The sequence below is a fragment of the Megalops cyprinoides genome, chromosome 6 (genome assembly GCF_013368585.1).
Source record: "Megalops cyprinoides isolate fMegCyp1 chromosome 6, fMegCyp1.pri, whole genome shotgun sequence".
NCBI lineage: Eukaryota > Metazoa > Chordata > Actinopteri > Elopiformes > Megalopidae > Megalops > Megalops cyprinoides.
This window is the reverse complement of record NC_050588.1, coordinates 5,050,856-5,067,731: the sequence shown is the minus strand read 5'-3', so window position 1 is coordinate 5,067,731 and position 16,876 is coordinate 5,050,856. Positions and strand designations below refer to the sequence as shown.

General features: G+C 42.5%; 1 protein-coding gene across 1 annotated transcript; it reads left to right on the top strand.

Annotated features, from left to right (window-relative positions):
* Positions 1–4,709: 4,709 nt before the first annotated feature.
* prim1 (DNA primase subunit 1) lies at positions 4,710–15,644 on the top strand. Its single transcript, XM_036532087.1, has 13 exons — positions 4,710–5,004; positions 5,715–5,872; positions 6,125–6,231; positions 6,613–6,686; positions 7,464–7,600; positions 8,290–8,348; positions 8,976–9,085; positions 9,671–9,762; positions 11,699–11,831; positions 12,495–12,564; positions 12,936–13,036; positions 13,181–13,279; positions 15,473–15,644. The coding sequence occupies exons 1-13, from the start codon at positions 4,896–4,898 to the stop codon at positions 15,490–15,492; spliced, it is 1,269 nt and encodes a 422-aa protein (XP_036387980.1). The 5' UTR covers positions 4,710–4,895; the 3' UTR covers positions 15,493–15,644.
* The last annotated feature ends 1,232 nt before the right edge of the window (positions 15,645–16,876 follow it).

Genomic DNA, 16,876 nt, shown 5'->3' with positions numbered 1-16,876 from the left:
CTTGTTTCCAGTGATCGGGAATTGCTCAAGTTTGAAGAGATTACGTAGTTTTGCATGGTTTATAAATAATGTTTCCTAGTACTCTTGGGTATTTACCACCATGGCCTGCTGACTTGTTCATCTTACCATTTTTCATTCTTCCAGCACTTTGCCATCCCCTATTTCAATATTAGCTAACACTTTCTGTTTGACAGATATAACTGTAGGCACATGTTCCTTGTGAAGCTGTGAACAAAATAACTTTTGAGATCTGCAAACCTCTGTCGTTACAAAGGAAAATTCCTTCCATATTTTATTATGCATTACATATTGCATTTGCAATAACATATGCTCTTATCCAAAGCAAATTAAATATCCATTTTTAGAACTGGATATTACCAAGGAAATTTGGGTCAAATACTTTGCCTGAGGAAACAACAGCACAAGCCTACATGGGAATTGGCCTTTGGGTTAGGGGCCCTGCTCCTTACCGCCACACCACACTGCTTGAACCTGAGGCAACAACAAGCACCATGATTTGCTGTTTGAAATGTGTTCTTTCCTTTTCCCATGTTTCCTTTCAAAATATTGAACATGTTCTGTAAGTAAGTCTAAAGCCTTCATCAAGAGCATTGAAAGTAGACTCTCTCTACTTGGTCTCAAGAATTTTGCCTCACTTGATGGAAAAGATGAGATTAAAGAGTTAGCGAATGGTTATGTGACAGTTTTGGTAAAGTTCTACCATGAAATCCCGTAACATAAAGCTGACCTCTTTCTTATATCAGACAAGTTGTTTGTTGTGATAATACCAGGAAATATCATTTCTATCATGTAAAATCTTTACAATGATAAATCACCTTATTAGAATAATGTAATGCAATATCTACCAGGCAGAGGACCCAGAGTAATCTTTGGGTCGTTCTAAATTCTTCATTGGTGAGGGCTTTTATACACAAACATGAAGCCTGACTGTAGGAAATTAGGGCTCACACAGCACCTGTTTTTTCTGGAAGTGCTTGTAAGCAGCACCATTTTGAGACCGTCCTGAAAGGAAGACAGATTTCCGTCCAGTCAATTGCCATTACAGAATAGAGGCAGGAAACTGGCCTGTGCTGCTCGGTGGCTTATAACAGTCTCTTCTGTGGAGAGGAAGTTCCCAATACAATCCCTGGGCTATCTTTACTTAGTAGCCTTTTGTCCTTCCTGCTCCACTATGGCCGATTGTGTTTGCAGAGTAAAGCTGAGCTATTTTTGCGAGGGTCTGGTCAAGTAAACAGGTTAAAGCTGGAAGTGCTGCATCCTTCAGAGGAATGATACTCTTGTTTATATCATTGCTGCTGCTAATGCCTTCTGTGATTCAGTGTCAGAATAGTTCATTTTCTGCTCAGTGCTCCATTGGCTATGGTATCAAAAAGGACTGCAAATATGACACAGACTCACAACTGTCAGTCTCCTCCATACATTTCTTTTAGGAGCTCCCACTTAGTCTGTTGCTGGGGTAAAAAATGACAATGGAAGTGCACAGGAGGACACATGGGTGACGCTCATGACTTTTTCATTCACTCACATGTGACTTATGATGTGCTGCTCTCAGTTTCCTAATCCATCCCGGGGTGTTAGCTGGCCATGGCGTCATTGAGCGTGGTGTCATCTTTCAGCTGTCCCCGCGCTTTCCACTTGAAAAGACGTAACACGTTTGCATGAGCGACTGCTGTTGTTGCTTTCTGTGTATCAGGCCACACCGTGACAGCGCCACCACTGTCATGTATTATCATCCATTGATTTCTGTCTACCATATGTGAAAACACATTCTGCTGAATGGAGATGCTGAAGCAAGCTGACACGTACAGGGCAACCGCTGGTTTATGACAATCGAGCTTCCGATGATCAATATTTAGGCCGTTCTATCAGACACTGCCCTTAAAGGCTGGGGAGTAAGAATGAGCTGGAGAATGCAGCAAAGTAATAAATGAATGAATAAATAAAGTTTTAAAAGGCTATGAAGATTTTTTGTCATTGGGGAATCTGTGTTGTTTGTTTTCATTCAGCAAACCCACAAAGGGGAGCTGAAGAAGACTCCCTTAAGACACATATTTTGTCCTCTGTGTACCCCCTGTCTCCACCCTGTCAACTGTCTCTCCAAATGCATGTTTCAGATCTGTTGTCATGGTCTCTTCCTTCATGACGTCCCTGCACTGTCACGGAGCGCTTGCCACAATAATGAATATTTTGCAATAAAGAATATTTTATTTTAGCTATAAGAATGACTATATTTCAGTATATCTAAAAATGCAAATATGATATGTGATATTTCTACGGCCATTTTTTGTGAGAAATGGTATTTTTAGCTGCTGCTCGGAAGTGTAACCCTCGCTTCTAACATTGCGTAAATCCAGTTGAAGACATGTTTTCCAGGAATGGGCCATGGAAGCAAGGCCAGCTTGTATGGGTGATCAGAGGCCAAACAGCTGTCAGGGGCGTGTTTAGCAGAGGGGGTCGCGTTGGGTGGGGGAGGGAAGGGCTGACGATGCTCTGGTGGGGGGGGGGGGGGGGGGGGTTCATCAGGTGAGGTGTGAATAAAGGAGCACCCCAAGAGCACGCACCGCATCTGTAACGGGACGTGGCTGCCGTGTGCAGAGCCGTGCTCTGCAGATCACGCAGGGGGAGGCGACGCGGCTTTCACAGAAGCGCCAATTAGCTGGAGGACTCTCGAGGCCGCTCCTCTGCTGAACGGCCCTTCAGTCAGGTGCAGCAGGAGAGTGTGCACACTCTGCTGTCTCCCGCACTGCCCCGCCCTTCACCACCCTGACAGGGGCCAGGCCTCCATGTGTGTGTGTATTCTCTGTATATGAGTGTGTGTGTGCGTGTATGCGCGTACACTGTGTATGAGGGTATGTGTCTGTGCATCGTTTGTGTATGTATGTATGTGTGTGTGTGTGTGTGTGTGTGTGTGTGTGTGTGTGTGTGTGTACTCTGTGTACGTGTGCGTGGGTGTTGTACACTGTTTGTGTGCGCGTGTGTGTACTCTGTGTATGTGGGTGTGTGTGTTTGTACTCTGTGTATGTGGGTGTGTGTGCATGTACTCTGCATGTGAGAGTGTGCATGTGTCTGTTATGATGAATTACGATGAACAAATAAAGACACTGTATGATGACAAATAACTAAAAATGTGTTATTTCATTACAGTGTACAAGCTTTCAATATACCATTAACAGATACCTCAGCTTTTTAAACTATGTCCAAAATGGCTGGTGTTTCTACATGAATCAGATGATAATGCTGCAGTTTGTGTACTGTCGGCCCAAAAATCAAAGGCAGCGTCACGTGCGTTTATGGTTCCTTACGTCACTCTGCACCCTGGGAAAAGCTCATCTGATTATTCCTGACCTTTCCAAGACCTCCGAGCAAGAGGTCAGACTAGCTGGGGCTGCGTGCAGGGAAATATCGGCACGGACGAAAATCATTGGCAGGAGCAGGCATCTGATTCAGGAATGGGTGCAAACCTACATCATAGACCAGCCAAAATAAAAAGATACAGGGGCGGTGAGGTACACCAAAAACAGGGAGGCGTCTTGGTCGAGCTCACAATGCAGATGCTGCCGGTTGCTGGGAGCCCCATGGAAACACATGACTCATCCCCTGTAACGGTACATCTCTACACTCTCCTCTGTGTGACTGCAGCATAGGCGGGGGTAGAGGGTGAAGGAGGGGGGGACGCTACATGGTTTTATAAGGAATAATCCTTTTGGATAATCCTGCAGTACCATGCAGTCTGAGGTGGTACTGCCCCCTGTTGGAGAGACAGAAGAGGTGCAGACTGGCTGCTGTGAAAATTAAAATGCAAGAGCAGGGAATCTGTGTGTTTTTTTTTAATTCATGCATAAAATCTCTTACTTAAAATCCATTGGTCTGTCTGTCTTGGACTGCTTTCACAGTATCAAAGCTATGTCATCATCCCTCCTTACTCCACATAATGTAGAATGTAATCACCAACAGGTGTTTACTATTTCAGGAATCCCAAACTCCTTCTGTTCGGGGCTATGCTCAGGATGATCATTGGAGCTCTGCCATTGATGCCACTGATGATTCTCCATTTGAGATGGAAACAAGGATGAGAATAATTACCACCTTGTTCTTTTTCTTAAAACTAAAGAAATATGAGTAACATTACTTTTCAATTTACTCATTGTAGCATTGCTATATGCTATTTACTGTTGTACCGTCAGACACATAGTTAGATGAACATAGTTACTGACTTATACTTTATTTACAACATAAACAAGTAATAAAATAAGATTTAAATGTGTGTATGCACACACACACACACACACACACACACACATACACACATACATTTAGACTAGGGACTGAGTTTGTTATAGAATTTGTGATTACAGATATGCACATATCCTTTTCCCTGGTCAAAAGAACACTTAGCCATTGTCAGCTAACTTTTTCTTTAATTCTTCATGTGTAGCCCCTCCAGTTTAACGTCTCAGTGGTACTTGCTCGCCAATCCAGATAATTTAGGATCAGTTGACAAGCGGATCGTCACAGATGTGCATCTACCTCTTGTAGATACATGCGAATGTGCTGTGGGGGCTGTAGTTTAAAGTAGTGCCTATACCAGATATTGTGTACGGCTCATTAAATATTCCGACTACATATCCCAGCCACCCGGGCTGCGCGTTGTTTCCTGTTTTGTTACAGTCATTCCCCGCGCTTTTCGGTACGCGGCTGTCAGAGTGAGTGGAGACTAGTGCATGCGTTCCTGTATGTGCAAGGATGCATAGTTAATCGATGTATTTCTTTGAATAAGTGCCTTGGTGGAAGTAGCCGTTTTTGCTGCTAAAGTGGTGTATTTAAAAAGCGAAACGTCTTGAAGAGCCTGTCAGCTATCAGTATTGTATCCAAAAATGCCCGACAGTGATTACGACCCAGCAAGTTTGCCGGACCTTCTGCCCCTGTACTACCGACGACTTTTCCCTTTTTCGCAGTATTATCGATGGCTGAATTACGGGGGACGTGAGTAACATTATGCATTAGCCATAACTTATGTAACTTTTATGTATTTGCTAGCTAGCAAACTTGCTGCGTATGTTCGATCCCCGCTGGGACATTGCTGCTGTACCCTTGGGCAAGGTACTTAACCCACAGTTGCCTCAGTAAATATCCAGCTGTATAAATGGATAACATTGTAAAGAACTGTAACCTATGTAAGTCGCTTTGGATAAAAGCGTCTGCTAAATGAATAAATGTAAATGTTGCTTTTGGTGAGGGTTAGCTAGCTGCAATGTTTTGCTATATACATGTTACAGTGGTCTTGTTTCATCACAAGTGACTACTTGCACCGGTCAGCTAGCTAGTGGTAGCTTGGCTGTCTAGCTAGTAGTACAGACAGGGCCTAGCTCATTTTCTTTTCAAGCTAATTAACGTTAGCGTGCTCTCTTATCTAAAACTGTCTAGCTTGGCTAACATTTTGGCTAACGTTTAGTTACTGTCTAGATTCTAACGTCTGTAGAACTCCCAAATAATGCTAGGTGCCCCTTTGATTCCTGAAGGGTAGAACACAGTGGCTAGCTTGGTGGGTTAACTGAGACTCTTGACAGCCCTTGCTTCTCAGACAAGACGGTTTCTTATTCACGGAAGATCAAACTGCTGGTAGCGATCTAAGCCAGCTGCCTACATGACGTACTTACTCGTAACTTCATTGTGTTAATTGTCTGGTCTTACAGTGACCAAGAACTACTTCCAAAACCGCGAGTTCTCCTTCACCCTGAGGGATGACATTTACGTCCGGTACCAGTCCTTCAGCAACCAGAGCGAACTGGAGAAGGAGATGCAGAAGATGAACCCTTACAAAATTGACATCGGCGCCGTTTACAGCCACAGGGTTTGTAATAGTTTCTTTGGGTTTGGTGCCTCGTGATATTGTTGTGTTCCGCGACTTCATTATAGATAGTAAAATAATTTTCGGCTGAATATCTCCTCGATTTCTCGTTTGAAACAACATTGAGTAGTAATTGCGGTTTTATTTTTTAAAGTAAGATTTCAAAACACTGATTACAAGTAAATCCTTACAGAGGTGAACGTAACCGGTGATGTAAACTTGTCCGAATTTTTCTGTTTTCTCTGCCGCGAACAGCCGAACCAGCACAACACGGTGAAGTCAGGCTCCTTCCAGGCGCTGGAGAAAGAGCTCGTCTTTGACATCGATATGACCGACTACGACGACGTGAGAAGCTGCTGCAGGTCAGTCATAACAGCTGCTGTGAATAACTACACTAACTATAACTAATATTTGTTGGAAAAGGTGCAGTAAAAGGCACGCTACAATATTATAAATTTGTATTGCTCAGTGGTTAAGGTAGCAGTTCAGATCAAGGTCCGATGGCAGTGCCCCTCTGGGGAATCAAACCGGCAAACCTTTTGGTTACACTACACCACATTGCCTCTACCTGTCGCGCTTGCTGCTTGCACTGCAGTGCATAGGCACTGTATTCAGAATGCAAGGAGACGCACCTTCACATGCACCTTGCAAACTCTCAGCACAGCAGAAGACATCGAGAGCTTACTGTCGTTTAGCCCGTGAGCAAGTCTGAACCTCAGTGCCTCCCTCTTTGTGGTTCACAGTGCAGCGGACATCTGCTCCAAGTGCTGGACTCTGATGACCATTGCCATCCGCATTCTGGACAGGGCGCTGCGAGGTGAGGTTTTCTGCTTACTACAGTGCTGCCACTCTTTAAAGTGCTGTCCTCAGCAATGTAGCTCCTTCAAAATGAGAAGTATTGAGTGCTGGCACAGGCTTTACCGCTTTGATTGGGACTGCTTGGTAGTCAGGGAAACGTACTGTTAATGTGGGGATCCTGTTAAACCAATGTGTGCAAGCATATACATGAGTACACTACCGGCACACTTTTCCCACACAAGCGTTCAGTAAAAACATCAATCCAATTGCATGATTTCATATTCCACCAATCATGCCCTTTCTCAACTCACCAGAAACATAGGCCATGTAAGTTCATTGAGAACTAAATGAAACTGTTGAAACTTTAATGGAAACCAGCAGAGTCTTGTTCCTTTGTCTCAGCCTGTCTCTCCCTCCCAGATGCACACACAAGGAACACACAGCCCTTAATCACATTTGACTTGCTGCCTGTGCAAGCACAGTGCTCATGCTTTTTCATGTGTTACACTACTCAACAAGCTGCTTGATGAAGAAAAAAATCTCATTCAACCAGTGTTACTTCCCAGGGACCATTTTTTTCAAAGCGTTTCCCATTAAACAGAAGATTCCTCTTATCCAAGTTGCAGTTAAGCAGTGTAGGAATGCAGACTCATTCACTTGCTTCATCCAAGTTACACTTAAGTAACTAGTAATACTGATGCATACATGTAGTCCAGCACCGGATAGGGTTAGCAGGAGTGATAGCAGTTGTTTCTTTATTGTATAACCCTTGTCTGACATGTGCTTTCCTGACCAGAGGACTTTGGGTTCCGGCACTGCCTGTGGGTGTACTCGGGCAGGCGAGGGGTGCACTGCTGGGTGTGCGACCCGGCTGCCAGGAAGCTGTCGGTGGCGGCACGCTCCGCTGTGGCGGAGTACCTGAGCCTGGTGAAGGTGAGACGGGCCCTGCCCCACTGTCCCGGCGTCTCCCGGCTTTAATGCTGACATTAAGGCATTTGTCTGCTGTGTTTGCGGACATGTTCCCCTCCGAGATGGGAGTTGTTTGCAGTGGAGGCATGAATGTAGTTTTTTCTGATAGTCACTTAACGGCAAGCATGGGTTTTGCAGGCTTGATTCGAACCTCTGATTTAGATTGGTGATCGTAGCAGGTACACATGTGGACCACTTATCTAATCTAATGCATGTGTGAGCCCACTAATGGATGCCATTGCTCCATTGATTGTTGGTGTGGGTATGTATGTTGTGCAAATATTTACCATATATATTTTAATTGGGCCAATTCACCAATCCAATTTACAGAATGTTACTATCTAACATTAGCCTAACTAATGAATCCCCAATAAGCTGGGTCCTAAAGTGCACACATTTTCACATACATACAAGCATATCTATGCTATGCTGTGCATGTCTGTGCTAATAGAGCTCTGTGTGTTGTAATGTCCAGGATCTTGTTAGAATTATGTGTGGCATGATGTGCATTGTACAATTAATATTGCATTTGAATCGATATGGGTACAAGAGGGCCTGCTGTTTGCCGTTTGGTTTTCAGTGTCCTGTGAGCCAATATACAGAACTGTTACTTTATGTGAGTGTACTGTAAGAAATGATTTACTTTCTGCCAGGGTGGGGAGGAAACGGTGAAGAAAGTGCAGCTGTCAGACCCGATCCATCCCTTCATCAAGTAAGAACCCCCCTCTCAGAAATGTTCCACACGTCATGTTAGGTTAATAGTATCCATCTATGTCACAATTAACTATGTCCCCTGGTAGCCATTCTAAGTGGTTAAAACTGGTGGATGGAAAGAAATTCATCCCTGATTAACAGTCAATGGAAAGATGTGGGTAAATTATTAACATTTACATTTACATTTATTTGGCAGACGCTTTTATCCAAAGCGACTTAGAAGTGAGGCAGAGTACAACACAAGCAAAAAGCCTTATAGAGAGTCAACAGTATTGGAAGCGCTTATTATTAATAAGCTGCTTGTTTATAAATATGTTAGTATGAATGGAATGATTTGAATATACATTGCCAGCTAGCCTAGGAACTGGCATTGGACATTGCAGCTACACACCCTGTATAGGGTTGATGTATAATGGTTATGTAGTAATTGTGTATGTCCAAGTCAGAACCTTCTCTGGATGTATTTGCTTGTGAAACCATACTAGGTGCTGTTGAATAGAGATGATGACTGTGAGATACGTATGAACCTACAGTGTGTGTAACTGTGGGAACATATATATGTGCCTTGGATTAATATACTCCGTTAGTCAAAGATAATTAAGAAACCTATTGACTGTCGCTGCAGAGAGTCGCTGATGGTGATCGAGCGCTACTTCAGCCAGTACGCCCTGGCCGGGCAGGACATCCTGAGCAACAAGGAGTCTGTTGACAAAGTCCTGGCGCTGCTGCCTGATGATATCCTTCCTAACAACAGCCCCCATTTCAAACTGTCACCTTTCACAACTATACCATTTTAAACTGTCACCTTTCATAGCTATACTATTTCAAACCATCACCTTTCACAGCTACACCATATGAAACCGTCACCCCTCACAACAAACCTATTTCAAACCGTCACCCCTCACAACAACCTCATTTCAAACCGTCACCCCTCACAACAATGCCATATCCCAGTCCCATAACTGTCACCCATTCTGACCCTGCCTGTCTCTTACGGAAGCTTTCTTTCTCTGCTCTGTCTTACTGAGGTCTTTCACAGTTAAACAGACACAGATGACACAAGGTTGAGAAAAATACAACCCAGCGTTCAGTCTTGGTTTCTGTAATCTAGAAGGCAAATGAAGAGTAGTTTTATTGGTACAGATTCTAGGTAGGTGAAGCAATAGTTCCAGACAGAGGATTTCAGGCTGCAGGACTTTATTTCATTTCAGATTTCTAGCATATACTGCACCAGATGAAGTTACCTCATTTCTGTGACCTGTTGCAAACGGAGTAATTGGGGGGTGTTTTTGAGTGAAACGGCCCTTAACTGTGTGGCACATGTAAAAAAGGACCTGGTTGCTTATTTCCAGTCTGAGAAGAACCCCGCCAGGCGCTGGGAAAGGCTCAAATCCCTGGTGCACCAAAAGCGGGTAAGACCAGGATTCCCACGGTCCGTCTTCAAAATGTGTGAAAAATATGGTCATCCTGGAAAAGCTGTGAAAAATTAAAACATACAGATAGGGGTGCAACGAATAATCGGCGTAGTCGACTAAAATCGATGACCAAATTAGTTGCCAAGGAATTTAATTGTCAATTAGTTGGTGACGTCATCGCGTGTTTTTTTTTCCGGCTGACTTGGAATGCTCAGACATGTAGCCTAAGCTGCGTTGCTTTATTGGAGTGAACAATACAGATGGCAACACCTTACAACCAAAGACCTCAAAAGTGTGGTAGCATTTCACTCTTACCCTTTCGCACGTAACTTATTTTTTATGCTCTGTACCGCGCGTATTATGTTACATACTTCGTTATGTTTTCATTAGCGTTATTAAGCTTCTCATAGTTTTCAGTTAGCATTTGCTATATTTTTTAATATAAATTTGCTGTTTCCTCAAAGCTAAAATTAGCTAGAATTTTTCCAATCTAGTTTTCTAATTGCACCGGTTTTAGCATGTGCACTAAATGGCTAATCACACGAGCACGTTGGCTCTCTGGATGATGAAGACTCGTCTCGTGAAGTTAGTTAGCTAGCATAGCCAGTGTTAATGTTAAAAGCCATGTTACTTCACGTTATGAGCTGTAACGTTTTCCATTTTGTAATACATTTTCTCTTGATCAATAAATTATTAATGACATTGAACATACAGTGTAGCAAATAATAACCTCTTATTCACAACAATCCTGTTCACATTCCAAGTGTGCCTTAACTTTACAATGTTAAACTAGAGCCTGTCTCTGCTTAAACGTTGCATCGTTGTCATGGTGACATTTATGGCTGGAGATAGTGTTGCTGCCGAGTACACACATTTAGAGAACACCGGAGAATTTGATACTTTCTAAACCGCGAAAGATTTCTACAACTCGTGTCTATGCGTGTGTGCCCAATGTGGGTTGCATTCGAATTAGTGATGTTACGTTCGCGACCCATCCGAGCCTTTTGAACAGTTCTTTGGCATGAACGAAGGGATGTGAGTCGTACTTGAGAGCCGTTCTTTTTATCGTTCTGCCCAAATTTCACTGCCTGCCCCAAAGAGAGAGAGAGAGATTTTTTTCCCCCACCCCAATTGTTTTGTGGCGGTTATGTTGTAAAGCACAAATACACAATGACATCAGGTCTTAATTCGAATGAATTATGGGTTTGTTGGATCTCCATGGATGGCTTTCTTCAAAGGAAGCAGACTTGTACTCCCCAGCAAGCAAGTGCCCTCACTGAATTAGTCCAACCTCAAGCTAAATTTAAAAGGCGATAGATAAATAAGAGCCATTAAGTAACTGTGTGCTTTATAATCCGAATAGTCGATTATTCGTTTCAATAATCGACAGATTAGTCGACTATCAAAATAGTCGTTAGTTGCAGCCCTACATACAGATCATTTTTGCATTTTCATTTCAGAGCAAATAGAATGTCTTTGTCAACGTACTAGCTTGGTATCATTTTTGCCAGTTTTTTCTTCTTTGAAATCACTAACAAATTTGCTAGTTTGCTAACTTCTGCATTATATTGAGGCTCCTGCCAAAATTAATTGGCAACCTTATCTGCAGCCAAGAACTCCCAAAAGTATGTTTCCATACGAACACAAAATCTTTTGAAATAGATGTGTCTCAAGCAGTATTTTTCCCTGCAAATTCCTTTTCAGAGTAGCCTAACGATCAGGGGAATCTGATTGTTACAGTGATAATAAAAACCTTTAAGGTCCTACATTTATTCTTTAATCATCATTTCAAAGTGACACAAAAGCTATAAATCCTGTCAGAGGGAGGACTTTGTATGAAACGACACAGCTGATGACAATGAGCTGCAGAGAGACTGAGCTGAGGTCAGTGGAAACGTTCCCCTAACCTCATGTTGCCCTCCTGCCGACCCAGACGTCCTCCAAGAAGGCCACGCATGCAGACAAGGAGATCATGCTGCAGTACTGCTACCCCCGGCTTGATGTCAACGTCAGCAAAGGGGTTAACCACTTGCTGAAGAGCCCCTTCAGCGTGCACCCCAAAACGGGTACGATATCCCAGAGCCCTACCTCAGGGGCTGCGCAAGCAATAGGCATTTGTTGTGTTTGCCCCGGTCACCCAGTCTAGGAATGGTAAGAATGCTGTGGTGAGCTTTGCTTTACTTTGACAATTTTGCTCCTTTAGATGTCTAGTGTTAAAAGGTTTGTTAAAATGTTCGGGCTCAAAATGTCCGTTTTCCCAAACTTAAAAATGTTACTAAAGTCCTTACATTTGAAAATCAGTCTTTAGCCTTGCAGGGCAAAGCGTTTTTTGTAGGTCACACAGAGTGCTCAGGGAGTGGTCACAATGCTGTATTTGGATGTTTGACTATGGTCACTTATGACTACCTTTAGAAATACAAAAGCAGCCGTGAAGCCTTCAGTCACGTGCTTAAGAATGCTGATGCAGTGGGTCCACTACATTGGAGCAGCTCAATAAGGAGGCAATGCACCACAGTCACATCGGATTTCAGCAAGTCATACTGGATAAGACATGCTTCATAGAGTCTGAACCTGGCAGATTTACAACTTATAATAAAGAATCCAAATTCCAGATTTGGTAGAGATTTGATATGGAGAGTGACTGCCGAAAAACTTAAAATCAAAAGAGATGAAACCTCTGCATGTCACGGACTGCGTTTTTACAGTGCATGTGTTTGTGCTTCAAACAGGGCGAATTTCTGTACCAATTGACCTGAGGGAACTGGACCAGTTTGATCCCTTTCAGGTGCCAACAATAAGGTTAGTGTTCGTCCAGAATCTGACTCCCTGTATCTGCTGTAAAGGTGATATGTGATCTTTTTTTTTCCCCCAAGGATGAAGTTATGCAATAGAGAATTTTCCACAAACAGCTGAAGCCTTTTCTGAACAAAAGCTGCATGTATTCACAATTAGGCCCTTGTTTTGCATGGATTTTCTCTGTACAAAAATACAAAACGTCAAATTTAGGATTCTTATATTTACCTACGTAGTGTTTTATGGCTTAGTTACAGTGTGGCTTAGCTGGTCTAACAGAAATGTACTGTAAGAGAAACAGATTTGCATTCCTCATTCCTCCCTTAGGGAGACGGCATTGTAGAAAGGTGTTCAGTGGAAGTTTCCTGTCTCATCAGCTTGATCTGTGAAGAGCTGGACCGACCCCGGTCGACTGAAGAGGAAGCAGAAGAGACCAAAGAGAACGAGAAGGATGCAGGAGAGAAGCGCAAGATTCGAGGTGGGTCCACGAATCTCGGGTCTGTCCGTGTTCATCATCTCTCTACAGCACCCTCTAGTGGTATTTCAGTGGGCATGTTTTTTTCTTCATCTGCAGTTAGTGCCCAGATCAGCACTTTGGCCTGAACAGTTTTTGTTTCCCCAGACTACAAAAGGACGAGCCTGGCAAAGTATGTGAAGCTGTTTGACAGCTTTGTGGAGGGGCTGGAGCGGTCACACAAAGGCGAGCTGCTGAAGAAGAGCGGTGAGTCTGCGGGCCCTGAGTGCAGCAAAAGTCAGTGAAGCCTATGACACAGCGGGTCTAGTTCAGAGCAGTGCTTGAAGTGGGGAAAAAAAGAAGTACCGGTACTCCCCTTATTCACATGTTGGCGTGTGTATCGGCCGGTGTCAGCAAATCATTAAGTATTACATTCTGAATTTCTACAGTGAATAAAAGATACTAGGAGATATCGCTGATGTTCACAACATAGATTTATTTACTCAAAGGGACAACCATTTGCCAAACTATTAACTTTATAATATATAATAATTTAATAATGTAATATCTGTACGATACTATATATTATGTATGTGTATGTGTGTGTCAGTGGCGGCTGGTGAGCTGGAAACAGGGGAAGCCCAAACACTGCCGTTAAATCTATCATTACTGTCAACCTGTTCCCCTTTATCCTCCTTGATTAACAATAAAACAAATAATTCACAGAATAATCGACACCAATCACGTAAATAGAATAAATGATTATGCTCGCCAAACACCGCAGATTGTCTGAAATTTGTGTGCTATTGCGAAAGCTACAGCATGAGATTGTTTAGTTAACAAGGATGGCTATTTGAATAATTAAGTGGCAACTAATCCCAAAGCTTCCTCTTAAATGCTTCACATTATACCTTTGTTGTTGTTACAAAATATCAAAATACAAATTGGAGCTAAATTTAGTTAAATCAATGTAAACTACTGAATAAACTTTTAGGTTAGGTTGAATGCAATGAACAATAACGTTTAGAACACAGACCTCACAAAAGCTGTGATGTGTCATGAGCATTTAACGTAATTTAAATCGATAAATGCCATCCTCAGTGTTGCCAGATGGACGATAATTGTTGTATTTGTACAATCATTTTGCCCTCTGTACGATGTACCATCAATAATGCCAAAAGCCCTATAATGTATAATTTGATCATTTTGTGACACTTAGTAGTTGTAATCAGTCTCTCATTTTAATTCATTTCCTGACACGATCAGGATAGTAAAATATGGATCCTACATCTGTGTTTACGCATCTCTTCTCACGTGATGTACGGCCAATCATTGTTGTGATGATGAAAGTGACTCACGAGCATGGCTGTCGTTAACCATTAATCAAATCCTCTTTACAAATCAGAAATTTTAGGTATTTTATATTGAATGCAGTAACTTACAGACCAGCAATACATTTACCCAGTGCAATGCAGTTATTGTTATAATATTACAAGTTAAATGAGCTGTCAAAAAGTCGTTCGTCTCAATGTTTTCTGAAATTACCCATTTTCGCCCGTTTGTTCTCTTGGTTATGACTCACGTTAATTTTCCTCAAAATACGATAATTTTAAGCCTCTGGTACAATACTTTAACATTTCCCATCTGGCATTGCTGGCTATCTTTGTTACTTAAACAATCTTATGCTGTAGCTTTCGCAATAGCGCACAAATTTCAGACAGTCAGCGCTGTTTCGCGGGCATAATCATTTACTCTATTTAGGCGATTGGTGTTGGTTATTCTGTGAATTATTTGTTTTATTGTTAATCAAGGAGGATAAAGGGGAACAGGCCGAAAGTAATGATAAATTTAAAGGTAATGTTTGGGCTTCCCCTGTTTCCAGCTTGCCAGCCACCACTGCTTAGCATTAATGTTGTTATTTAGACTAGCATTAACATTAGACTTGTCGAGAGAACGGCAACAGGTGGGTGTCACATAGTGCCCCCTGGGTAATGCAGTTTATATAGAGGGTCAGAGGGTCAGTGGAGGTGTTCCAGCAAGAGAGTTCCACTGCATGATGCATATGGGCAAGGCTGGGCTGGAGCTTCTGACTCAACGGCATCTTTCGAAAACACGTTCCTTCCTTCATTTAGCGTTAGACTGTAAGAACTTACCATAATTGGTGTTGTTTTAAGTATCTTGACTTGTTCCTTCTTATTCTCTTGTATTTATTTTAAGTGGTTTGCTCATCAAATTGAATAGCAATGCTGTGAAAAGTACAAAATGTAATTCTAGTACTTCCAAAGTATGAGTATAGTTGCAAGTATCACATCATTGACATGAGTATGAGTATTTTCAGCTCCTCTTCACGCCCTTACATAAGCCAGCTCTGAAACTGGCTGTTGTATCAGTATAGCTGGTGAAAACTCGAGTGTCGAGTGTAGCTAAGAGTGATGAAGACTAATTCTCCTCTCCTTACAGATCTCCAAAAAGAGTTCTAGTCCCGTTGGCTGCAGAAGGGGGAGGATGGCCCTGAAGCAGAAAAGGATAGTGAGTTCTGAGATAATGAGCAGAGATCAGCATCTTCGCAGACAGATACACACACCAAGTAGTCATGAACTAAAAACACAAACTCACACCATGTTGTAAGAAGCAGCCAAAAGCAACTCTTTATTGAGCAAGACAATGTTGACTATTGTAAAAAAAAATAAAATAAAATAAACTTTTTAAAAAGGTCAATCTCCTTTGTTTTCACTGTGCAACTCAGATTTTCAAAAATAAAACAAACGGAACACCCAGAGACCCAAATCTTGGAAAAAAAAAAAAAAAAACTAAAACTATTGCTCTGTAAACGCACCCTTCAGGGTCACTGTGTACAATCTGCTCATAGATGTGCGAGTCACTCCTCTCTCAGACCCCTCCCAAAACCCACCGGCAGAGCCAGCGTCCACAGTGTGGAGAGAAAAGGAGCCCTGCAGGTAAGCAATCACACCTGGCAGCGAGAGAAACTGGAGGCCTCAGGGATGGGCGGGTGAACTGAATGTCATTTTAGCAGGTGCTGAAATACGCAAAACTCATCAATGTATATCAATGTATTAAATGGTGGAAAATCATTTATTTAGCTGGGCGGTTTAAGATTAGGCCAAGGTAAACAGGTTACAAAAGACAGGCTCACTTGCCTGCTTCCAGCTGCATGTTTAACCACTCAGCCTCCGTTTCTCTCTCTCTCTCTCTCCACCTGCTCAGCCCCACACCCTGCTGTCTTCTGATTTGCTACACACATCCCACCACACTATGCCAAGCATTATGCTGTAGCTACAACATTACTGCTTCACTGGAGTCGGCATTCCCATGACATTTCTCTACATCCCTGTAAACTAGAGGGGTGACTGTAAACAAGCCTTTTTTATCTAGGAAGCCATAAGCTGTGTTCTATGGCATTATACATTATAATGGATGTGCACAATAGCAGTACATTGTACTACATCACTGTTCATTACACCATTTTCTACCATAATCTAGTATGGTAAAGGATACCATTCATCGTGCTTGTGTTACGTTTGCCTGATCAGAAACAGTTGGTCCTGGAGTAAGACTTGACCAAAGGTTCATATCTATTACACTGTGCATCTGCGGTCTAACATACTACAGTGCAAGAAAAAAAGTATATATTTACATTCAGTTCACTGTAACCAGGAGTTATATTGGACAGGAAGATAATGGAATAGGTTACTGCACCACCTTAGCATGACCCCAAAAATGACTGCTCACGGAGGTGTATGAAAACATCACATGACCCCGCACTTAAGACTTCACAGAGCTCTTGTGGTCTTTGGTACTCCCCCCCCCCCCCCCCCAAAAAAAAAACAAGTTTGCCAGTGACAC

What these genes read in the sequence shown, in the direction of transcription:
- prim1 (XM_036532087.1), top strand. Translation starts at nt 4,896, where the DNA reads ATGCCCGACAGTGATTACGACCCAGCAAGTTTGCCGGACCTTCTGCCC. An exon ending in GCGCCGTTTACAGCCACAGG is followed by an intron (nt 5,873 to 6,124) that starts GTTTGTAATAGT and finishes TGCCGCGAACAG; the next exon opens with CCGAACCAGCACAACACGGT. An exon ending in AGAGAAGCGCAAGATTCGAG is followed by an intron (nt 13,037 to 13,180) that starts GTGGGTCCACGA and finishes TTGTTTCCCCAG; the next exon opens with ACTACAAAAGGACGAGCCTG.